This window comes from Anser anser (genome assembly GCF_964211835.1).
Source record: "Anser anser genome assembly, chromosome: 12".
NCBI lineage: Eukaryota > Metazoa > Chordata > Aves > Anseriformes > Anatidae > Anser > Anser anser.
This window is the reverse complement of record NC_139733.1, coordinates 19,376,370-19,401,882: the sequence shown is the minus strand read 5'-3', so window position 1 is coordinate 19,401,882 and position 25,513 is coordinate 19,376,370. Positions and strand designations below refer to the sequence as shown.

At 44.6% G+C, this 25,513-nt stretch overlaps 1 protein-coding gene across 31 annotated transcripts in view; it reads left to right on the top strand.

The window, feature by feature from the left end:
• Window positions 1–25,513, top strand: part of FOXP1 (forkhead box P1) — a 384,604-nt gene that overhangs the window by 318,126 nt on the left and 40,965 nt on the right. For all 31 annotated transcript variants that reach the window (XM_083795634.1, XM_083795619.1, XM_083795618.1 and 28 more), the window contains 2 exons: window positions 3,263–3,467; window positions 19,326–19,430. In XM_083795634.1, the coding sequence (XP_083651760.1) occupies window positions 3,263–3,467; window positions 19,326–19,430 (310 nt within the window). The remainder of the gene's footprint in view (window positions 1–3,262; window positions 3,468–19,325; window positions 19,431–25,513) is intronic.

Below are 25,513 nucleotides of genomic sequence, written 5' to 3'. Positions count from 1 at the left end.
TGTGAGAGCTAGATCTTTAGGAGCTGTAAAATGAAACTGCAAATCACACTTCAGATCACTAGTGAGTGAAAATAATAGGACTGAGACATGAAGGTGCCTGATTGCTCCCGTAGATCTGGCAGTTTCAGGTCTAAATCCCCTTATTTGTACGTACGAAGTTGCGGCACAAGCAGTAGTGAGCACGGGTAATTGCACTGCAGTTCTGGGAATCGGACTGAAAATTTACCTCTCGCTATTAAAATGAAACTGTTAAATGGTAAATTACATAATTTATTGCGAGTGTTCATGAATCTGTTCGACTTACTTTTACCATTTGTTCTATTATTTTATTTAACCATTTTGCCAGATGAGTAATGAGCATACCTTTCAGCTGCCCAATTTGACAGGCTAGTTAGGAATACTCTTCAGAATTATTCTGAAAGAACGACATTTGGGGAAGGAGGAGGGAGGCTTTTTTTTTTATATGTAATTTTATTTTTTAATAATCAAATGATGTCAGCGATGCCTTCGTTTTTTGAACGATGGATTGTGTGCAGGCACGTATGACATCACAGCTAACTCTTCTCTAGTGGCATCCAGCCTGAAATCCTTCTTATATTCTCCATCATTTTTTCCCCTGAAATGGGTGTTTTGTATTTCTCTTCCGATATATGCTATAGTTCTCTTTGTGCTAATAAGAGTTACACTCGTATAGGAAGTTAGAATAACCCCCTTGACTTTTGGAGGATCTATGGAGAGATATGAATATATTATTCATATCACAATATATAATACTGAATGTATCTATTTTAACAGCTGTATAACTCTGCAGGCTGCAGATGAAGTATCCAGAAGTGACCGGGAGGGGAAGGAAAGGGGAAAGGAGAAGCGGGGACGGAGAAAGGAGAGCGGGCGCAACCCCTTCTCCAATTAAAAACTGACTCGTCCAGATAGGGGCTGGTAGAAGGGCTGAAGGCACTTATTCTTTCCCTATTTGCTTATTCTCGAAAATAAAAATAGGTGTCGACTCATACGGTCTCCTATCAATATGTTATCATCAACAGACAAGTCTATTCACTATTGTTTCCATTGAGTAAACAGTGGTGTAAGGGTCAGCCGCGCTCGCAGGTAATTGTTAGTGCGCAGACAGTGCTGTCAAGCGTGTTAGCTAAAAATACATCCCACACTGTCACTTCACAAGGTGTTTGAAAATAATAGCCCAGATACAGCAAAACAGGACATAGGCTTGTGTACTGACCTTTTTCTTTGTTTAATTTGCTCAGAGGTTTAATTTCAGGGGACAAGTAATAATTGAATATGTCTAATAACTAAATGCTCATTTGGGACAAAATCCATCAAAATATAATTGGCATTTGGTTCTTATGAAAGGAAAATGACGTGGCTTTAGAGGAATGGATGTGTCCTAAGAATATCTGATCACTTAATGTATAAATTGAAGCCTCTTTTATAATATATATTAATTGCAGATACTTAAGGATTTGAGCATTTTTTAGTAGTGAACCGTTACTGGAGACCAACTGTTTTTGTTAATGCTACTCTCAGAAAGGCGGGGAAGGTTATTGGTCTGTCGTGCAATAATTTACTCCTCTTTGATATGCAAACGATCCACGGTGAATATAAAAAAATCCTATCAGACTCATTTCACAGTTCTTAACCACTTAGATTCTCTGGAGTCTATCGCCTCATTAGACCAGTGCTCTCCAAAGCTAGCATAATTAAAATCTTTAACAGTTTAGCAAAGTAAAGATGTTTGGCTGATCACGTTGAGATGATTATCTATCCATTGTATTCTAAATGACAAAAATAAATTAAATTTAGACCTTGGCATTTTTTATTATGTGTTTCAAATGAATATAATGCATACTGCCTTTTTTTTTTATTTCAATACCTTGGGTTTGGTGAGATACGTGGCTGCTTGAGCTGCTGCTGTATACTCAGAAAATGGCAGGTTTCCTTAGGATAGCTCCAGTGCCATGACACGCTGAAACAATGAACAGTCATCCAAATGATCTCGAAGCACAGTGATGAGAAACCTCTTTAAGAACACACAGACACTGCCTTTTATTTTTTATTTTTTTCCGAATATTTAAGCGGTGCGTCTCTACTGCTCATTTTTTCCCATGGCCTTCTGAAAGAGCACTGAAATAGCCTTCAATTCGAGAACTTGACTTGTTTGATTGTGCCACGAACATAAGCTTTATCCAAAACCATGATCTCATTGTGAGCCCAAGCCACGCTGACGTGCATACCCCCCTGCTCCAGGCAGAAATACAGCCCACTGGAGTTTGCAAAGTTTTCACTCAGGCTATTTATTGAATGCTGCATGCATGTCCCAAGCCTGGTGTCCATTGTGGCACAATCAAAAAACAATTTTTTTTGATTTCTTGAAGCTTATTTTATGTTTTCATTTTACTTTTGAATGGCTCATTAGCATTGATCTAAGAAATGACAGTAATAATAGTGTTACTTGTATAGAAAGTTATACAGTTTTTCAGTAGACACATCCATCAATTAAGTGAGCAGTTCGAGAAACCAAAATTAATGAGAAAGATAGGTGTGTTAATGAAATAATCATAGTATAATCAATTTGACTGTTAAAATTTGAAAAGCATTTCAGGAAGACAATATGAATTCATAATTTATGTCTAAAAGTGATTAATAAAAACTGTATTTAATAACAAAGCTATTTGTCATCATTTAAAACTTAAGCACAAAATTAGTCATATTGTGGTTCGTGTTGTCATAATAATAAAGCTGAGTATTTTTTCTCCCCCAGACCTTCCTTCCTTTTAAAAACAGGTTAGGATGTATTTATTTTCCTTAAAACAACAAAAAATAAGCTGAAATGAAACTTCTCCAGCTGACTGCAGAGCAGCCCTTGGCCGCCCTTGCTGTGAGCTCAGGGGATTTCTGCCTGAGGAGGGCCTGGGCCCTCTGGTCTAAAAATTACAGAAAGCAATAATAATTCATGTGCTGTTGGGTGGGGGTTGTGTGGCCTGTCTCTCCTTCCCCCAGACCCCACGTTTAGCCCTGGAGAGGTATTGCAGGTGCACACCAGGAAACGTAGCAGGAGACTTGCAGCGTTCAGGATTAGCCTTTAGTTATTTAAGAAAATGAAATAAAATACATGTGTGTAAACGCACACAGACACACACACAAAACTAACACTAGGCTTTGTTTACTGACTCTTTGATTTAATTACTGTTTGAAGACGGCCGAATTAGCTGTTAATTGATTTAATTATCCAATTTGTTTGTTTCAGGCATGATTCCAACAGAACTGCAGCAGCTCTGGAAGGAAGTGACAAGCTCGCACACAGCCGAGGAGGCAGCCAGCAACAACCACAGCAGCCTCGACCTGTCCACCACCTGCGTCTCTTCGTCCGCGCCGTCTAAGACCTCCTTAATAATAAACCCACACGCCTCAACTAACGGACAGCTATCGGTCCACACTCCTAAACGGGAGAGGTAGGTGCTGCTGGAGTTGCCATCCAGCCTCGTGCCTAAAATGAGGGCAGAATTGTTGGGAACGGTGGCCAACAGGCTTGGCCTCGATTTTGTCCTCCCCATCCTGCTCTGTCTGATTTTGGCGTGGTTGAATGGAGTCTCCACTGGGCAGAATACGCTCCTTTTGTTCAGATCTTTGTGGCTTGTTAATTGGATCAATGTGGGCACAATTAGCTAATTAAAAGTGCATTGGATAAGCGTACTGAGGAAAGTGTGAAGAGCGTAAGCTGGTTTTCTTTAGAGTTTTGCATCACGGGTGGTGGCACTTTCGATGTGCTTTGGGTTTGCAGACCAGAGGTGAGAAAAAATCGGTTGGTCACTACAGGCTGTTTTAGCACACATCCCCTGCTTTTCTGCCAAATTTCAGCATCCCCTCTCATCTGAGACTCTCGCCTCTTTTTCTGTGTATTTACCTGCTTTCACAAAGCAGGCTAGACTTGAGTTCACTAGGTTTCTCTAAAACAAAGTGTTTTTTTTTAAGCGCTGATAAAATTAGCTAACTGGTGTTGTTTGGCTTTTAAAAGCGTGAGTTAATTTATACTTGCTAGTTTCGCATTGTTAGAAGAAATGGCTTAAATCAGGGGTTGTCTGTTGATGTGCTTCTCAGCACGGGCTCCGCTTTATTCGCGAGGATGCTTTATTGCAGGTTTGTTTCTGTACACCCCCAGATTTCACTGAGGCGTGTCTAACAACATAACTTTTGCTCACGGTGAGATAGACGGGCTGGGGCCGCGGGCAGCAGCAGTGCCGGCGCTGCGGCAGAGGAGAGGGGTCTTGGGGAGCACGTGAGCATCCTCGGTGCGCTGGGAGCACCGTGCTTCTTTGCATTCAGGAGAGTCCCTTCACCCATCTAGAAACGTTACATCAGACGCTAGTGAAAGCTGGGTTTTATGGAAACTGATGGCTTTGTCTTTCCATCCTCCTTTCATTCATTAGAAAGAGGATAATGGAATTTTTAAGCCATAGAGTTTGTATTTGTAGTGGCCTGAAAGTAGATTGATACAGAAGCTATACAAATACCTCTTTCATCTTTCTAATATTAAGAAAATAGTGGTGGTGGGGATAGATAAATTTAAAAGAACACCACGCCCTGTGTTTGAAAGAACTGCTGTCTGCGTGAGGCATCATTTTCTATCCATGGCAAGGACGTGGCAGAACATTAGTGTACACGTTTATAATGTGTGCAAGTGTCAAGGACATGATTTTCATGAAGACTTAGATGGGATGCTAAAAACGAACGGATGCTTATTAAACAATCAAGTTCCCTTTTTGCTGCATATGGAGCTGAACGAGATGGGTTTGTGACTTCCCAATAATTGTTTTATCTATGTTTTTCTTAGTTTATAAAACAAAAACTCCTGCAGTGAAATGGACGCTGCATAGGCACACGTGCTGTCTGCTAATGGCAGTCTAGCCAAGAAACAATGTGCCATTGCTGCGTAGTTTGAAATGCAGAGGAAATACACGAGTCTATTCTGAAGTAAGAATTTTCTCATGTGTTCTGTGAAGTAGGACTGTAAATCTGTGTGTCTGAGCGCTGAGTGCTGTTGTGTAATTGTGGCCTGGAGGTAATCGGGATCTACAAACAAGGAGATACATATGTTTTTATTAGTAAAGTTCCAAATAAATTAATTAGGAAGGCATAAACATGCCACAGTATTGTTTGTGACTGAATGAGGTTGGAAGACTTAAAACCCTCTGTTGTTGAATTGATAGATGCATTGTTAAAGCTTGTCATTATACTTCACTTAGGTTTCTATTGAGTTCGCTTCAATATCAAAACACAAAAATAGTTGTATTTAGGAACACAAATAGGAGGGCTGCAGAGTTTGCTTTATCTTGCCTCTATTTGGTTCACTGAAGGTTTACGCCATCCATTTGCTGCAGTGATTGAATTACATCTTTATCCATAAGTAGAGCAGGAGACTACAGGCAGAAGAATGCCTACGGATGCACTTAAGGGTTTTGTTGCAGTCTCATCAGGCCCCGTGGTGCCTGCCTGCATTTCATATGACACAGAAGCTCCTCTTGTTCAGAGGCATTGAGCTGGCTTCCTTTCTGAAGGGTATTTATCAATGGCCAGGGCTCTCGGGGTGGCGAGTGAGCAAGGAGAGAAGTGTGGATGTGCGGCAGCATCGGGTGTATGCCTGAAAGCCCCCAGGAGGTGAAATTTTAGCCCCGTTAAAAACAGAGCACAGGCACGGGCAGAGTTCCGGTTGCTTTTTGATGGCAGAGGCTAAGACTGGCAATAACGGTGGATCTGGCAGCAGCATGGCTTGGCTGGACGTGCGGGGAAATCTGTGCCTGTTCTTGAGCCCAGCTAGTTCAGCTGAGCTGCCAATGCGGCAGGGCTTGTGGAAATGGTCCCTAGCCTGCCATCAGGTCAGGTGGGGCTGTCGGGTTTGGGGTTGCCACTTCCCCTGCCTCCTTCCTGATGAACGTGCAGACCTGAGGCGACTTGGCGCGTGTGTTACCCTGCGATGGGGAGGCCGATAAATTGGGGTTGGGGCTCTCCCGAAGAGCACCCAGAACCTGCCCACTTGCCTGTAGCATTTGATGAGATGTGTGTGGTGCTGCTGCCTCACGGCCGGGTATTTAGCATGGGGTGGCTTTGTCCCGGCATTGTGCGGGGGTCTGCAGCGAGTGAGCGCGCCGACCGCATACGGGGTGCACGCTCTGTGCGGAGTCAACTGCTAGCTGGGGTCTGATACGACCAGGAGCTATTTATTTAGATTTAAACAACAATAAAAAGCACGTAGTAAAAGCTGTAAGTGTCCTAACAGTTAACCACAGCCACATCATAACGACTGCCCAGCAGCAATAAATAATCATATACAGGTAACATTAACTTTTAGGGTGTGCCGTAAAGCTGTTTCCCCCCCCTCCCTCCTGGGCTTTTGAGAAGGAGTGGGCTGCAGGAGGCAAGTTGGTTATGTGGGAGTTACTGTCATCGCTGTCATCGCTGGCACATGGCGCTGGGATAGTTCAGCCGTGTTTTATGGGGTTCCTGATCCCGCCGGTCAGCACGTGAGCCCCGTGAAGCAGGAGGCGCTCGGCTGGCTGCAGTGGCAGCAGAAGCACCTGTGTGGAAGTCGTCGGTGAGCGGCAGCTCAGCTGAACGAGCAGGGTAAAGGCACGTTTTCACTATAAAGAAGTTTCAAAATAGCAGGAGGAAGGCAGTCACCGGCTGCTCGGCGTGCCCACGCGTCGCCGTGCCGCGGGCCCAGTGCCACCGCTGCGCACGGAGAAAGAAGCTCTGGTGCTGTGCTGGGCGAGTTCTCCTGCACGGCACGGAGCCAAGGGCAGGTGGGTGGCCGGTGTCACCCCGGGACGTGGCCGTGCTCGAGGGCAGCAACGTGCCCTTGGAAGCAGGAGGCAGCCTCTGTTGTGGGCACGGGCCAGGGAGGATAGCGGTGCTGCGCTTGGTTTATACGTGCCCTGCGCGCGGGGCTTTCACGGGAATGAAACGATTCCAGCTATAAATAATGGGTTAATGCTTTCATTCATTTGGGCTTTAAATGTATATTACATCCATGCTTTTGTCCCACATTTCGCCCCATTCCTGTAAGTAGCAGCAGCAGCAGCTCTGGGGTTTGGTGCACAGCAATCTGTTAAGGAGATAAATAATCTGCTTTGGCATGACACTCCTACTCTCCTCTTTAATTTGTCTTACACAAGGAAAATTATAATTAAATCATTCAGGGTAAACCCTTGAGTGTAGAGAAGGAAAAAACACACTTTGGTAAAGATTGCCAATAGAGACCAACTTCCCTGTTGTGCCGTGCAGAGACATTTATCAATATTCAGCACTATTAAAGAGAGAACATTTCGTGTGATTTGTGAGGCGGATGCCAAAGCTCAAATCAAGGCTTGTTAAGATCCTTTCCCCATGCAATCATGGGCATTCAGCATCATTAGAATTCAGCACTGACTGTGTGTTTCATGCTTTGATTTTACTCAGACAATTTAATAATGTTTATTGTGCTGATTATATATATAAATTCACTCAATGCAATAAACATACCTCAGTCATCAGTACCCTAAGGGAAATATTTAGTTATAGATACTTGTATTCACTCAGGATAAGCGAAAGTGAGACCATCAACCAGCATGCAAACCTCTCATCATCTTATCAGCATTTGGGTTTCTTCAGTTGCAAGCGTTTTTCCTCCACCTCGGTAAATAAATAACTAAGGGCAGCCCGTTACGTCCATCTGCTGTGCTCACAGATGTCAAGGGTAGGACCGGCTTCCATGCTGTTCCGCTGCATCTTCCTTGGGGAAAGCTTGGTTATTTTCATGGGAAGAGCAGAGGAACAGAGCCGAGGGATGTGCCGTCACTTGAGGTGACTGCTGGCTCTGTAACCTGACGGGCAGCGGGCATCCCGAAACTTGTGTGTGCAGGGATATTCCCCATGTGGGTAGGTTTTGCAGCAGAGGTGGCTCTGGCTGAACACGTGCCGGGAGGTTTGCAGGCCCTCTTGAGCTCGTGAGCCCTCCAGAAAGCCCCTTCCCCTACTGCGTTTGGTGTCTCGGGGCAGCCCTGGTTCACCCGTTGTTCCTGTGGTCACTGGAGGATGGAGACTGTGCCTGCAGAAGTGAGCCAGCAAAGGTGCAGGTCTGTTTGGGAAACATCTGTTCGTGAGGGGTAAGGGGAAGAGTTGGAGGGAAGGACTGCATGTCCGGGAGACCTTTCTCCATCTTGCAGCAATCCCACATTTGTCTCCTGATGTCTTTGTGTCCCTTCCTACCCTGCTTGCCTCCCGTCCTCCCACCTAAGCAAGCGGCCATCTCATAGGAAAGATAGATGAGATAAACAGGGGGGTTTAAATGGCTGTTCCTTGCCAGTGTCACAGGAGGAAGGAGGCTGGAGAAGGCTCTGAAGGGGAGCGAGCGGAAGGGCCTGGCAGAGCACTGATCTGCTGCTCCGGCTCAGTGCGCTGTGTTTTACTGTTGTTATCTGCCGTGCCAGCTGATCCTCCCATCGAAATCCCAGGGCCCTTAGACGAGGGCATTAGGATTCAGCACAATTAAGAATTACAGATTTCGGTCCATTATTAATGCTCGGGATGAAACGCTTCAGCCCGCAGTCCATATGCTCCCCGGGCCTGATCCTCCCCTGGCCGGTAGCTCCGTGCGGTCCCAGGCCCTCGCTCGGCGCTGGTGCCAGCAGCACTGCTCAGCCGCGGCTCCTCCCAGCTGCTCCTCGCGGTTTGCTGAGCTCCTCGCACTTCCCCATCAGCAGAGTTTCCTTTGGTTTGGTTTCCTCAAATCCAGCCCCCGGTAAGCAATGGGTGTTCGCACCGTGCTGCCTCCCCGACGGGGCTTGGCCGCTGCGCGGGACGTGGGTGCAAACCCCACCAGGACCCCTACCAGCACCTGAGCAGCTCGTGGGGCTGGCTGGGGGCACCAGGTGACTCCCCGTGGTGGCTGCGTTCCTTCCCGACATGCTCAGTGCTGGGGCTGTCGCGGCACCCCCCACGCCCTGGCTGTACAGCTCGCAGCATCCGACCCGATCCTGCCGGAGCCGGCGAAATCGCCGCCGTCGCTCTCCCCGTCTGAGTCACTGCTTGGGGTAATGGGCTTTGAAAAGTACCGGCCGTGACTCAGACCTGGAGTTGCTGCTCCTCAGTTTGAAACCTCAGCAGGCACTTGTTGTTACCGGTATCCGAATTCGGGGCGTAGCACCCCGTGCTGCCTGCCCCCTCCGTCCTTCTTTCTGAGGAGCCTCCTGTCGGTCGCACAGACCATTTGCTCCCGGTCCGTCCGGGCGTCCTTTGATCACGTTACGGCTTTCAGAGAACTGCTTTGCTAAACCCTAAAAAGGTGTTTCTGGTTTGGTTTTTGTTGTCGTTCCCCCCCCCAGCAGAAGATGCTGAGTTAGCCCGTCCGTAGGCACCTGGTGCAGCGTGCGGCCCTGGGCTGGGCGAGGCTGTTGCGTCCGACGCTGCGCAGCCCCGGGATCTGCCCTGCCACCAGGGAGCTCCCGAACACAAACGGCTTGTTGCTTTCTGGTCACGTGTAATAATGATCACTTGTCCAACTCCAAACACTACGCTAATGTATCAAAAAGCACTTAAAATAGATCGGGTGAGCCTTGGCAGACACAGAACAGAACTTTTCCAAATTTTAGCATATGTATTGTTTTATTCCTCCATCTGGCCGACAGATCATTGTTTGATATCTGAGTGCTTTGCATATCTCCTCCCTTTTCTTGCAACTGAGATACTTACACGTGCGTTTAATACAGCTTAATGCTATTTTTACATAGCAGAGAAATAGCTGATGGCTTTCTGTTAATTGCATGCACTTTGCAGTTAAACTTTTACTAAAACATTCCTGTCTAAATAACTTGAAGTCCAATGAAAATTTGTCCTCTTCTTTTATTAGAGGTGTTTATGTAGCGGTCTTAAAAAGTGACCTGGTTTTGTTTTACTGCACTGTGGATTCCTGTTCTTTTTTTTTTTTTCTTTTTTTCTTTTTTCTTTTTGGATTTCCTCCTGTGTGCAAGTTGTCCTTCCTCAGCATTTGTTCAGGAGACCTGACTGTCCTAAAGAGCCGGGCAGGGAGCTAATGAAGAGCTGCACCATTTTTTTATCATACATCCCTCAGCCCGAGAATGGAAAAGAAACACCCTTGAAAATGCCATAAAAGCGGAGGAGAAGTTAGGTGATTTTTGTGTGACTATTTTCTCTGCTGTTCAATAAAAACGAAGCCGTTAGCCTGACAGCTGTTATATCATGTTATATCGCACTGCTAAGATATTGAGTAGCATTTAAAGTAGAACGCCACCATTAAGCTTTATAAACTTTATCCATTTCACTATGGTTTAATGGAAAAAAACGAGTTTTTCAATAAAATGACATCATTTTTCCCAGGTTGTAACGTTCACTTTACAACTGTTTTTCTTTAATTCAATTTATTTTACTTTTCTTTTTCTTGGCATCCTTTTTTTTTCTTGCAGTTCGAGAGGGGGGAGATCTCCCTTCGTAGAGCAGCTGGGTCCTGCTCAGAGCCCTTCTCCCTCCTCCCTCGACGCCTCGCGCTGAGCTGGGCTCTGCTTTTGTCGGGCTGAGAGGTTGGTGCTGGGGATTTGTGCTCTACCTGCTGCACTCGCAGGAGAATTGTGCGGAGCAGCGTGTGCAGTGCCGGCAGGTACTTGCCATATCGCTGGTGCTTTCAGGGGGCGTGGGGCTCTAATTTCTCCCCATGCTCGGGAAAAGCACGCGTATGTTCGATGGTGCATTCTTCTCATTAACACCACGGTGTAAGCCCGGGCAATGTGCGTTGCAGCTCGTCAGTTTGGGCCGCGGGAATAGAGACGATAACCGCTCCTTTGGGAAACGGTCTCGGGAACCGAGCAACGGATCCGCTGGCCAGAGAATTCTTTTGACTGTAATTTTCCTTTTTGTGCGTACTCAAAAATAACATCGTGATGGGCCCTTAAATACCACTTCATACACAGAGCACAATTTCCACAGCACAGGTGGTGCTAATATAGGACAGTCCCCCAGGCACTTGTCGCCAGGAGTTGTACAGCTTGTTCAGTGTCTGCATCCATATGGCAATCTGTCCCATTCATAGAAAGACATTGTAGCTGTGCCTGTGGGTGCTGTGGTCAATGTAGTGTAAAAAGTAGATTTTTAACTCTCGGCAACCTATGTTCTGCTGTTTGTTTTATTGGAGAATCCAATTTATAACGTGGGGGGAGAGAAAATCAGCTCGGAGCGGATTCCAGAACAATCTCGCTGGCTGCAGTTTGTGTTTGTTCTTGGAGCGCCTGGTTAATCAGCAGGTGCACCAGCCCCGCTCCCAGCCCCGCTCTAATGAACAGTTTACAGGAAGTCTTGCTCGGAAGAAACATTTTCGTCCTTGTTTATACTGCGAATTAACTCCGAAGTTGCAAAGCTGTAAACGATGGTAGCTGGCCGCCTGCGTCACGCAACTCCTCCTTCCCTCTTTATCTTCTCCTTTCTTTCTTTTTGGGTGGCGAGGTGACGTGGCACAGCCTCCCTGGCTGTGCAGCGACGAGGAGGACGCCGGGTCCCCCGGTGCCACCCATGCACTGCTGCTGCCACCGGGGTGCCCCAGGGAAGGGCACAGCACAGCAAAGGGGCTCTCGCAGAGGGGGGCCGGAGCCGTGGCGGGGCGCAGCGGTTCGAGGATAAACAAGTGAGCGTGATTTATGGCTGCTCTGGTAGCTATCATCCCGCTGCCAAATGTTGTTCTGCTTTAGCGTGACTATTTGTTATGCCTTTCAGTAAACACAAACAAATAGACGCCTAGCACCTGCAGCAGCATCTGATATTTACACTACCTGTGTGATTCAGCGCGCTTCCCTGGGGAAACAGGCTGGTGTCCTCTAGATTTTAGTGCTTTTTTAAACCAGCATCCTTTGGAGGGAAAGCAAGCGGCGGGGAGAATTCAGCAGTTTAACCGTGATTCTCCCTTAGAGTAACTATTTATCACAATTATTTTTATGACCGTTTTCCCAAACGGCACTTTTTTTAGCTGCCGCAGGACCGTGGCGGTGCAGGCACGCCGCGCGGACTGTCACCGCCTATGTGATGTGACAGTCACCTTCTGTGCTGCCTTTGGTGTGCCTGTGGGACAGGGGTGGGAAATACCGAAGTGAATAATCCATGCTAATCATATCTGTTGACATCTCACCGGTTTGTATAGGGGGGAAAGATTCGCCGCGGCTCTAAAGGTAGCAGAACATAATTGTGTTGTTTAGCTAGAGCAGATCTTGCTTCTCGGGGTTTTCTTTTGCTGTAAATTTAAGTGTAACAACAGAATATAAATTGCAGTGAAATAAGGTTGGCAAACAGGATCTTTTTACAAAGTATGTACGTATGGCTGTAATTTTACACCTCGGTCTCAGTGAAGTTCAAGGTCTAATCCTGTGTTTTTTAATCTTGCGTGTGTTCTTAAAAGCGTTGCTGAATCGGGGCCAAAGCCTTGCCGTTGCCCCTTCCCTCTGCCCTGCAAATGGGTCGTATAGGAAGGATGGGGTTGCTGGGCTTGAAAGTATAGGAAAAAAAACATACAAGCACACCAGAAAGTGGTACGATCACGTTTTTTTCCTAATTAAACTAAGATACTGAATCAATCCCTTTTCATCTGAATAACTGGGAGACAGTTCAGAGAGGAATAAAATGAGATTTAGCAAGGATGAGTAGAAAGCAGCCCAGATAGGAACTAAAAATTCCAAACTGCCTTCTCAAACGGCCACGTCAGCCGCTCCGCATCGATTGTGTGGGAAAGGACTGAGGCATGATCGGGGTTGAGCAATGAAGGTGGGACGTTCTGTGCCGTGTCTCAGTTAAACAGGTGAGTGCAGTCATGGGTGGTGTAAACACGCGTCTCGCATCTGAGTCGGTCCTTTTTCCCGGTCCCCATTATGCAGAACCAGTTAAACCACAATTAGAGTGCGATGTACAATTGGCCACTCTCTTGCAGAAAGGATAAAGAGAGGCTGGAGCAAATCTAGAGGAGAGCAGCTAGGATGATAAAGGAGTTGGAGGGAATAGGCTGTGAAGACAGATTAAAGGGAATTAAAGATCTACACCCTGGAAAAATAGAGGCTCTAGGAGGATGTGATTATGGTATGTAAGTACATGAAGTGATGCTACAAAGAGGAAGAGGGAAAAAATTGTTCTCATTAGTTAGCAATGCTGGAATTTAAAATCCAGTGTTTCAAATCATGTGCGTCTGGGTATATTTGATGTGCTTTTCACTACAGTACTGAGGCACAAGGTTGAAATAAAAAAAATACGAGTTTTAAATAGTACAGAAACTCGTTAATGCTAAATTCAAGTGCAGGAATGGAATTTCCACCTGATAAGTGATGGATTCAATGCTGTGGGTTTTCTCTCCTTTTTTTTTTTTTTTTTTTTTTTTCATTGGGCATTTCTTTTAAATAGTCTAGCAATGGACTCGATTCCTCCAAGGAGGTGATGTAGGGCAGTGGCTGTCGGGGCCCCGTGGCAGTTCTGCTGCGGGGTGGGAAGCGGGGCTGCCACTGGAAGAAGTACGAAGTACATTTAGAGTGCTAGAGGGTCATAATGTTGATTAATAATCCAAACCATCCGTTCACAGATTAAAACCAGAAGATGATGTGTTTAATTATCCAGTCTGGTTATACTCTCGCAGCGTGCTGTGGGGATGGGGGTGGAGGAGCAGGGGAATGCGAGCCAGATTTTGTCCTAGTCTTGCTGCAAATGCTCCGGCGCTCCCCTTGCAACAGGCGTGCAGGGAGCGGTGCCGCGGTCGCGTAAGGGCGTAGGGCAGGGGTTGTCAGTGCTCTGCTGCTCTCGTGTTACAACGGCAGTGCTGTGGCTTTGGATTTTTTTCTTCTACACAAGTATGCAAGTTGGTGCGCTCCGATTAGAAGAGAGGATTTCAGCCTGTAGGCTGCAGTTTTAACCTGATTTGTCTTAAATTGGTGTAGTCATTTAAAATGTAATATACTACTCCTGTTACTTCCAATAGGGCTTGATGTAAAACATGAGCTTCTTTTAGCTCTCGCTCTGGATGTGGACTAAAGCAGTGAGGAAGGGGGAGAAAGGCAGCCCTACGAAGCAGCCAGAAACCTGCACGCCAGCTCTCGGTAGAGCTGCCGCTGGCCACGCACGTCAAATGTCACCTCTCCCAAAGGCCCACGGCCCTCTGCGAAGCTTTACCTAGCGGTGGAGAGGCATTTACTGTGCTCTGATAACTCTCTCTTCACATTAAATACCTGCTTTCTGGGCAGTTACTGGGGCTGGGGTGGAGGCATGAATATTTAGCCAGGCTGAGTATGTGGATTTAATGCTCTTCTTCATATATATATTTTTCTGAATCACAATTTAGAAAGAAAGGGGGTGCTAAGCCACACTGGTATTAATTCGAAGGGATTTGTACCGGTGCAACTTCACTGCCAAACATATCCTTATTCACTTGATTCTGTCTTTAAGACAGAAACTTGCATTCGAGCACGGGTGTTTGCTTGTTGTTGGTGACTTAGGAATTGGTTAGTACAAGGATTTAATCATTACGGCTTCCATTTTGATTTAAAATTAATACAACAAGCATTTCTGACTCAGAGGATTTTGACATTTTTCACCAGATTTATTCCTCCTGTGCCTTTTGGTGAGGTTTAGGGCTCCCCGGGCAGTCACAAGTGCAGGAGACAGTCTTGGTTCCCGGTGGTGTCTCACTCCCTCCTGTACAGGACGAAAATCAGCACTGGTGGTGTTTCGTGGCTGTGCCACCTGCCTTGGCCCGAAGCATTGCGTTGTGCGAGGCTGAGCCCCGTGCTCCCACCCAGGCTTTGCACCACCGTCGCTTTCGCGGCACCTGGCAAAGATGAAGTCACTTCCCGTTGCCCCTGAAAAGTAAAAATAATAATTAAAAAAAGGCAATTCTGCAATTCTGTGGGCGCTCGGCTCGGACCTCTTCCAAGAGGAAAGCAGGAGATGTGGTATTGATTTTTTCAGTGTGCAGGTGGCTCAGGCATGTTCTCTGCACTGTTAAAACGTGAGCAGATGCTTCATAACTATAATAGAAAATAAGGATGCTTCTCTACATCCCTGACTTCCCCCAGTGTTTTGGCAAAGATCATTGGCCCAAGCAGATGTGGAAGAGAGACAGTGGAATATGAACTATGTCAGTGTCATGAATATTTAAAATATGGTCTGCTGTGTGGCAGAAGTACTATTTATTACTGAGGCTTCTGCTTGCTTGGCTTTTACATCCAACCGTGACTTTCTTGCCAGTGTTTCCAAGCATGGTACCCAGTTTCACCTGGTTAGTAAGTATGGAAGAAGTGAACGACACAGCAGGGGTGGCTTTTGTGCTGGTGTTTTGGTCACTGCTTTCCCTCGTACCCACTGTGCTCCTGTCTCTAGTTTGGGTAAATGCTACTTGGTTTCTTCATCTGGGCTTAGCTGCCTGTGGTTTCTCTACCTGCAAGTCCCTAGTGATGCTGCAGCCCAGCAGATACATCCCAAAAGTTCTCTGGGCGAAACTGTGCAGGTGGCGGCTCTGACGGCAGCCCCTGTTGGGGTGGGTGGTGGTTCTCTTCCGGAGCCCCCGGAGCTCCCCGGGGTGACGAAGGCAGCGCTGCAGCCCCCTGTGCTCCACACACACAGCTCCCGGAGCCCTGGAAGCACCTGGCCCTTGGCCCCGGCCCCGCGGATCTGCCTTTCCGGAAGGCAGGCTGCAGGCAGCAAGAGCTAAGTGGACACTTACGCAGTTTGCAGCTTCCCACATGGATTTCGTTACTTTGCCGTATGTCATGAATAAGCTGACTTGCGCAAGAAATTTTACTTGCCAGAGGGTTATTTGTTGTGCTTTGATGTAATAATGCTGCGCTGTTGCGTTATTTGGAATTAATTCTATTGTATGTTAAGCGTTTTGTATGCAAATAGCTTACAAGGAAGATAAAAAAGACGTAGTCTTGATTTTGCATCGTGTGTTCCTTCGTCGTATTGTTATAAAATTGCCTCCACTTAACTGCTGTTGCATCACCAGTACCCAACCAGGAATACGCATTCCTGGGAAGGAGAGGGTGACAGAAACAAACACCTACTCTAATGTGTCATTAGAAATCAAACAGACCAAAAACTTGCTTCTGCTTGCCAATGCTCGGATCTTCTGCGAGTCTGTCTCCGCAGTGCGACCAAGGATGCATCCGGATGACAGAAACTGTGCCTGCATGCAGACACAATATCATCGAGCAATTAAAAAATATACATTCGTATTGTGCCCGGAGAACTGTTTGTTTATGTACTGGATTAAAATCTTCATTTTCCACCTCTGTTTGCTTAAACAAAGTGAGTACTTAGATCGGTTAAAGGAAAACAGAGTTCTCCATTCATTTCCACTGGCTGTGTATCTTTTGTGCGTTATATCCGTTTCTGCATAAACCGCCCTTTGTTTTGTTTCGAGGTGCTTCTTAAGGCTGCACCAGCGAACAAGTGGCAATCTATAACATCTCCAGAAGTGGGATGGATGAAATAGCAGTAATCTGATAGTGACACATAAAGGTCACCGAAACGCACGACTGAAAAGCCCCGGAGCAGGATCGCAGTAACCGGCTTCGGAAAGGCGCTGCCTACAGAGGGTGCCTGCGTTTTTCTTTACATACCGAGGGCTTTTTTTCTCTTTGAAGTATCTATTTTTGGTAGGTTTAAGTAGTTGCTCTGCTCTGTCACATGGCAGTGGAAGCTGTACGTAGGTGTTAAGTATATTACGCTTAGCGTCTTGTTAGCTGAAACGACCTTTTAAGTTCCTGTTTACGGTCAGCACCGGTCTCCCTGGCTATTGACAGCACTAGCCTTCGACACGCTGAGTGCGGTGTACAGTTGATACTCTCTTGGTCATTCAGTCATTTTCTTTGGACACAATACCCAGGGTATCATGTCCTACATAGTTAGTCTTGTCTTGTGCAAGATCCCTGGAAAGAAAGGAGATTTGCACTTGGATTTAAAAAATAAATACAAATCTCGGTAGGACTCTTTCCGTTGACTTGGCCATGGCCTTTAGGCTCTCGCGGAGAAACTTTAAAAAGCCCTGCTGGGGGTTTAAGCCATGTGACTGCTGTTGATATTATAATGAGATTTACAGTGCTTAAACCCCACAGGAGACCGACTCCTTACTTGGTGTCACATGGCGTTTCTGCACTCGTCTTGGGGTATGGGTAACACTCGCTGCGTAAATTAATAGGCTACAATTTTTTGGGTTCTGCCAAACAGACTGAAATCATAACTCTCATATATAGTCTTCGTGGACTTTAATGGAGTGTTAACATGAAAGCCTACTTCCTCACACTTTGCTTTATTCAGATATAGAAGCAGATGACAAAACCCATTATTTTCCAGATTACTCTTTTCCAATGTGTGTGGAGGGCATTTGACCATATGCATGTCTAACTTGAGTGGACAGTGTATCTTCAGCCATCCTCCCTCTTTTTCAACTGAGGAAACGTGTGCTGTAGTAATTTTCTAATTTCCTTGCAATGAATGCATCGGTCCCTTTGTTCTTTTCAAAAACTCAACAGATAGAGCCTCTCCCCACTTGCATGTTTTAAAATCTGATTAAGTGAAATATTCCCTTATAGAGAAAACCTTTGCAAGTCTTCCCACCTACGGTGTTTTTTGTCTTTTTTTTTTTTAGGAAATAAGCTAGCTGATGCATATATTTATGCTTGAAGAACTATTTGGAAACTGTCAAAAATAGTATTTTAGTGAAATCATGAATTCATTTCATGTGCATCTCATAATACCTTTTCCAGTCAGATCTGTACCTTTTTGCTTCGAGAGGAATTAAAGAAATTAAAAATCCTTTAGTTATCTTCAGATTATTGTTGGGCCCAAACACAGAAGTAGCGGAGTCTGGGCAGCAATTTCTCAGGCAACTTCCTTGCATTTGAGTTAACACTTCGAGTGTTTTCTACAGCGCTTTTGCTATCCAGTGCATGAGAAATAATAAGAACAAAATTTTGTTACAGTACGCAGGCAGATAATATTACAGAACAAGAATAAACGGCATTTCCACATGTGTATAAACATAAAATGGCAGAAAGTAGGTGTTTATCCATAACGTTACCTGTAATCCAGGATAAAATAAGTCATAAAAGCCACACCTAGATGCTGGTATGTGTTCATATCCTTTGTGTATGTTTGAAGTTCATAATATGGCACAGGCACGCTGTAGCAAAAAGATTTGCTGTGAAAAATAGATATGTGTGTAAGCATAAAATAGAGATTTCAATATTATTTTGACATTTTATGTTTAAAGTCATCTACGGTTATGGAAAATGTTGCAAAAATAATTCCTTTACTTAAGAAGTTTCCATGCAGAAGTTGAATAAAGAAGATATTTTAGAATATGGTTCATCAGTTAGTGCAACAGATACATTTCCCTGAGCACCACATGGCCTGGATCAAAGCGTCTCATGACTTGGATCAGTGCAGCCAAATCATTACGTATTGATTGGAATCCCGCTGAAGGATTAACCCCTTAGTGTTCATATGAATTTCTTCTTTAACCCTGCTTTCAGTAGTCAGAAAGCTCTGTGACGTTACTGCCAAACCTTAGCAAGGTTAACGGCCCCCACTAACCCCTCGTGCTGTGGAGTCCTTTGATTACATGGTTCCTTTTTTATGATGGGTTTCACATTTGAAAGTATGGGTGAATCTGTTTTACTGGGATGTAAGAAGGCTGTGCTTGTGCAAAGAAACAGCCTGCAAGAGAAGAGAAATAAAACTGGGGGGGGAAAAAAGCAATAAGAAACAAAAATGAACAAAAAAACAAACAAAAAAACCCACCCACCTCATTAAGTAGATAATGTGATGGGAAAAAGCCAAGGCTGCAAACGTGGTGCTTTTCTTCTTTCTATAGTGGTGTGGAACACCTTGGGTCTAGCTGCATTGTGTTATAAGAATATATCCCTTTATGGAGATGACTTTTCTTCCCAATGAAGTTGAATTGTAAATATGCAATGTTCATAAATTTCTCAGCAAAATATCAAGCAGGATATTAAGCAGGTCTGTCAAATGATTTCTCCCCCATCCATGTTAATTTAACTTCTTTACAAAGCTTTTAATTAATGAATGAAATGTAGGAGGATAGCTAAGTAAGAATGACACGTTTCACTCTGCAAATGGTATTTAATTCTGCATGAAAACCCATGCACAGCGTCAGGTGGGTACCGTGAGATGTTAGGGATGTTTCAGGATCTGTTGTTTGCCGCTCTTTGGAGTCTTTGTGAAGAGTAATTGGTGCGGTACGTTCAGTTACAACACTTTCTCTCTTTTCTCTTTCTCTCCTCCAGTTTATCCCACGAGGAGCACTCACACAGCCATCCGCTCTATGGACACGGCGTATGCAAATGGCCAGGCTGTGAAGCAGTATGTGAAGACTTCCAGTCGTTTCTAAAGTAAGAATGTTTTCTTGGCACTTGCATTGTACAGAAAGCATGCCCTGAAATTTTGTGTGCTGTCACTCACCCACGGGCCTGATGCAAAGCCCATTGAAGTCAACTGAGAGCTCCCTTTCACTTCAGTGGCTTTTGGATCAGGCTCAAGAACGTTTTAACAGGGGATAGTAAATTAGCCCCATGGGGAAAGTATGGTCTTGCTCAGTGTATTACTATAAAATAGATTGTTTGCAATTCTGCAGCCTTTTTTTTTTATTATTTAAATAATTTTTAAGTTGCAGTATTGATAATGTAAACAATGCAACCTTGATTTAACCTTGATTTCAGTTTAATTTAGAAATTTAGTCTTAAATTAACTCTGTAATTGAACAGAGAATTGCAGAGCATCACGTGAAATTTAATTTATGTCAAATAAGTAACTAATGAACAAAGTCTACACTACTAAAAATAAACTATAATTATATTAATTGGGCCCCTGCAGTTTGCTGCAGACCTTTCCTTGCTGCCAAAGAACACAGTTTTACACGTTGCATAAACAGTGCATTATGGACTAGTATGTGGTAATGCGTGCATCCCAATGCAGGGAAGGACCAGCAGAGCTCTAATAACTTACACATGGCTGCTCCACAGCTAAATCATCAGCCTCACCCCTCCAAGCTGGAGCAAAAACTGTTCCTACCACAAAAGAGTTTTCTGTCTGGGTAGATCACCAGGTACACACATGTTTTTGGTGCATCCATGTTCTTGAATGTTTGTGCACTGATCTCTCTGAAATGATTATGGCTTATTCGATTGTTAGATCTCGAAAGACCAACTGGCCAGGCAATGCTTGTGATTTAAATGCACAAAGGGACAAATTCTCCCATTTACAATGGTGATCTCATGTAGTTAGTCCACATAAGTACATGGAATTCATCAGTATGGATAAGTAGAATTGGTCCCTAAACGTCCAGCTGTGTCTTTTGTGTCTGGGGCAGTTCCTGGATTTTTATGTGAGGGAGGGAAAGGTGATAGCAAGTGGAAGATGTTTGTTAGGTGATGAGGTGCAGATAGGTTTTTGCTCTCAGAACAGTGGGCAAGTTTTGCTTCCACTGGCAAAACCCTCCTGAATTCAGTGGGAGTAGCACTGGTCCTAATATAAACATATAAGTCAGGAATGGTACAGTAATGAAAAGGTTCTCATTACAAGAGGATTACAAAATAAGAAGGTGCTAGTCATAAATTTCCATGAAGGGTGGCCTCGTTTCTTTTAATTCATCCTGTTGTTCACTTAAGTGAAATAAATGCTAATCTCTCCATACTTGCCAGCTCATTCATATTCATATGCCATACCATAGCGTTTAGACCTTTAAAACAATTCTATTTTTTATTGCAGTTATCACAAGGGAAAGGTCCTGCGGTAGCCTTAGATACTGGAGTAACGTGTGTAGTCACATAAGGTCAGATGGTGCCATGTTTGCTTGATGTGGTAGTCCTCTGTTCCAGGCAGATCTTGTGGTTTTAGGAGGGTTTGTTACAGAGCAGTGCACAGCTTGACCTGAGCGTGTGTAGAAGATACAGCCCTCGAGTCACAATATGGATGGAGACGAGATGGATTTTCGGTGGTGATTTGGAGAAGTTTCAGTGACTAGACCCAGTTCACCCGGAGGAGGTGCTGGGAGCCATCAGTGGGTGAAAAGAACCTGAAATCCAGTACAGGCCAGGCTGGGCTTTAACCGGTCATCAGCAGGAAGCGGCTCGGTCTGCTCGCAGCTCCAACTATTCTGGTTCTTTTATTGCTCACCTTTTCAAGGTAGCGGTCTTTTTTTCCCCATCGAACCCTTTCAGCAGAAGTATTTTGTGTGACTTTCTTAAGCCCATTGGCTCGTGGAAATCTTCTCATTATCCAAATTCTACGATGTCCAGACAAAGTCCTATTGTTCGGAGTGATGCTTAACCCAGAGTGAAATGCAGAAACGAGTGTCCCTAAGCAGCAGATTGACACTGTTAAGAAGTGAGCGTTTCTTCATAAAATTACGCTGTAGCCTTCCAAGTCTCCTGTGGAGCATCTGTCCTTAAATTATATTGCCATTTATCAAAATTCATTAGGCAGTGAAAAGATAACAGGTAGATGCTTGAAGTTTCTTTCTGGTACTCGTGATCTGTGAGGCTCTTTCGACAGGCCCCTCAAGAGAAAAGCTCTTGTTTACAAGTGAAATACAGCCTGTGTATCCATTGAGCATTGCTTAATTTCACTTAGCTCGGTAAAAAGGCCTGTTAGAAAAGCAAAGAGAAGTTACATGCGGAATGAAAGCCCTGTATGCCAATAAAATGATTCTACAGTTAAGGGAGAAAAAAGGACTCACAGGTCTAAAACATGGTTCATTTCTTTTCCTCCTGAGGAAGAAATATCATAACTGTTGGTAAATCAAAAACAGAGATTTGACACTCTTCTGTGATCATTCTGTAGTGTTTGTTCCCAAGGTGAGGTACACCACAGGGCCCTTGATTTCAAAGATAAATACTGTACAAATAACGATCCTAGTTGTCTTTCACTCACAGCCAACAGGAGGATGCTTATCAGAACCAGCAGATACTCGGGCTATTGTACGCATTTATTTCCCTATTTCTTTTAGAAATAAGTTGCAGTTTTAGTGTTGTTTTTTAATATAGCAGCCACTGGTTATCATGTGATGTGGCATCAGTTAGAGCTAACCGATAGCAGTGGGGGCTGCTGCTAAGCCTAATGAAACAGGAGCACCCCGCATGGTCCCCAGTGCTGCCCAAGCCTAAAAACAAAAACACGTCCAGTCCCACCGCTGTGACCCGGTGGCCTTCTGCCAAGCTGCAGGGAGCAAGGTGGAGGCTGGAGGGGGCACACGTGTCTCGTGTCTTAACTAGCGCCCGCGTCGCAGTCGGCAGCGAAAGAAGCAATTAGTAGCACAGAGCGACTTTCCTTCAGAATTGACTATATCCTTGATTTCATTTGCATGTGTTTAAAGGCCGTTGCAGAGAGAAATATGCCCCTATACGACAAATTGTTTAGGGAATCGCTACTGGAGGGAGGCTGGTTTATTCAGCAAGGTATCTAGGCATCCAGGGCAGAAATTGAAGGAGGAGATCGAATATGGTTTTATTTTCCCTTTTATCTTTTTCGTTGTTGTTGTTTGATTGTGGTTTAGATGCGTTTAATCATGGCTGTACCATTTTAAAAACAAATCTATCCTTTAAATGAGAGATACAGACCTTTGGAGAGATCCCTCAATCCCGTAGTACAGTGATGCTAGTAATCTGCTTCATGTGCATTTAACTTTGATGAAATGAAGGAGAGTTTATGTGAAAGAAACTACTAAGTGCACTCTGTAATGTTTTCACAAGTGTTTTTATCATGGTAACATCTTGTTTACTTTAGTTGCCTGCCTAAAACTACTTGGAACATGTTAAGAAAACATTTCGGGAAGGCTTCTACAAAGAGGCTTTTGTTTAGCAGCAACTGTGAGACTGCTCAGCTCACAAAGGTGTTAACTTTCAACCCCTTAAGCACTTCCACATGAAATTCCAGCAACTATGTTTGTGGTTTTGGAAAAACAAAGTGTATATTAAAGAAACCAGGTATATGCTAATACACGTTGAGTAGGCCGGAAATCGTAAATTGTTTCAAACGCATTAATTGCTATCATTTGCATGTCAGAATGCCCGGCGCCCAGCTCATCTGCAGTGTGCAGGGCAGGGACCTTTGGTGGAGCAGGGACCTTTCGAGGACGAGGACGGGGAGCGGGCGCGGGGCAGAGGCTAGAGGCCATGCTGCGGCCTTCCCCGCACCGCAACCTCCGGCCTCCCTGACAGGAGGCCTGCGGGGCCGCCGCTGCCCCGCGTCCACACAGGGACGAAGGCGGTCACTTGGTTTTGGAGACCGCCACCTCCTTGGAGCTGCTCTTCGGGTTTCAGCGCTACAGTTTCTTTTACAACATCCTTATTAACCTTCCTGACATTGTGCGGAAGTTCAAGACCTCTCCAGGCGCTGCAGGAGGAGGCCGGGTGGCCCAAATCCCACAGTGCCCTCTAGTGACACCTGCCGCGTCGGTAGGAAAAGTTCCCGAAAAGGAGCCCAAAGACAAACAGCCCTGCGCCTCACCCCCCTCCCGAGCGGCTGCAAAGCTAGCAAGCCTGAACCAACTCGTGCAATTCCGCTTTTATACGCGTACGGAAAGATTTTCACTCCCCTGGTTAGCATTCCGGTGCGACCAGAGAGGATCTGAACTGCCTGCCTGCGCCGTGCGGTGCGATATTTTTGCACGCCGGGTGTACACACCGAGGCACATTGTCTTGCGTTATTGCGTTTTATACTTTAAGGTGCTCTTAGTTTATGTTTCACATTATAATTTCCGGTGTGTAATCAGAAAGCATTACTTAAGAGGCGAGGATCATCTTTGTTTCATACTTTTATTGACACTGTCTACCATATTACTGCTATGTCTAAATGGTAAAATTTATTATTAGCAATAGTGTCACAAAAGTCTGAGACAGCGATTTTCCTTTCAATAAAAGTAGTTAAAAACCTTTTAGAAAATCCATAATTTTGATTGCTGGTACTTCATAAATGTATAACTGGTACTTTTTAGCTGTCTCTTTAGGGAAAAATGAGTTTTATCACCTGCAGTACCTGGGTTAATGAAATTGTGTGTTGGAATTTAGCCAGAATGAAAGATGAGATCATTCGGTGGCACTAATATTGGCAACAGGTCTCATAAAAAGGTTTGACTCTTTTCAGAGAAGTATTGTTGGTCCCCCCCGTCCCCCCCTTTTTTTTTGTGAGGCTGGAGAGATTCGAGGTACTTGTCATTTTTGTAGTTTCTGTGGTTCTTAGATTTTCATCTGTGGTAATATCCCAAACCCAGTGACCTAAAAGCTTCCAACAAGGCCAAGAGAAACACAACAGTGTCCATCAGTGCCTAGTAAAGGAATTTACTTGCTTCAGATTTCAGCTCCGGTTCCTGTTTCAGCCCTTTAAAAATCACGACTCTCAGCTCAAATTTGAAATAATGCTGCTTCTTTCTCATGGTCCTCTGTGTTTGATTGTTTGTGGATATTAGCTGTCCAGGAAATCCCATACTTACAGATATAAATCCAAAATGATCTTGTTTTTCCGCAGCCAGCCCAGGATGTATTAGACAGTTATGATGATTTGTTAATTTTTGTGACCTGTATTTATTTTATGTGTGCCGTATGCTTTCAAAGAGGGAATCAGCTGTCGAAATAGGCTACTTTTGTCAAAAGGGAGGCTCTTGACTCTTTCCTTTTAAGCCTTTGCTTTCTTTACTTTTGGAGAATTCTGTGTGTGCACCTCCATATGGTGGTAAACAAGGGCTGCATTGTGCCCTGACATATAAGCTTAAACCCAACCCTGTTATTGAAGAATCTTTTGAGATGTGTGAGCTGGGATTCTTGAAGGGCTGTCAGGCTTGGGTGTCGGTTTGAAATGTGCCTTGAATGTATAACTCTGTTTTCATTTTAATAGTGCAATATTTTTTTTTCTAATGTAATATTAATCGTCACCCATTCGTAGTGAAATTTTTTCCTCGTGTCTGATGGAAAATAATTAGATTGTGTATTAAGTGAGAGAAGGTTAAAAAGAAAACTGGATAAAGATATCCTGAAAACAAATAATAAAACCACACATTTACCTGCGATTCTGTTGTATCCTCGGGAATAGGATTTATTTAGACCCGCTGCTGCTTCTGCGCTTACTTTCAAAACCCTGTGTAGGAGATGCCGCCAGTTTTTGATGTCTCAACTTGTGATGGTTACATGGATAATAGAAGCTAGTGCAGCCTACCTAAGGAAAAAAAAATCATAATTAAAATCCAGTGCTGCAAAACAATGTGTATTTACATTAGCCTGTTTTTTATTATTATTATTTTATTGCTGTATGCTAGCAAGATTTTATATTTGCATCATTTGAGGTCTAAAAAGTGACACATGCCAACATTCATAGCCGTTCCTGATGTCTCCACATTTTCATAGCCTTTTTATTTCAACGGCATTTCAGTGGGCTGCATTAGAGGCCATTTGAATATTTCATTTCCTATTAATTATGCACTGTG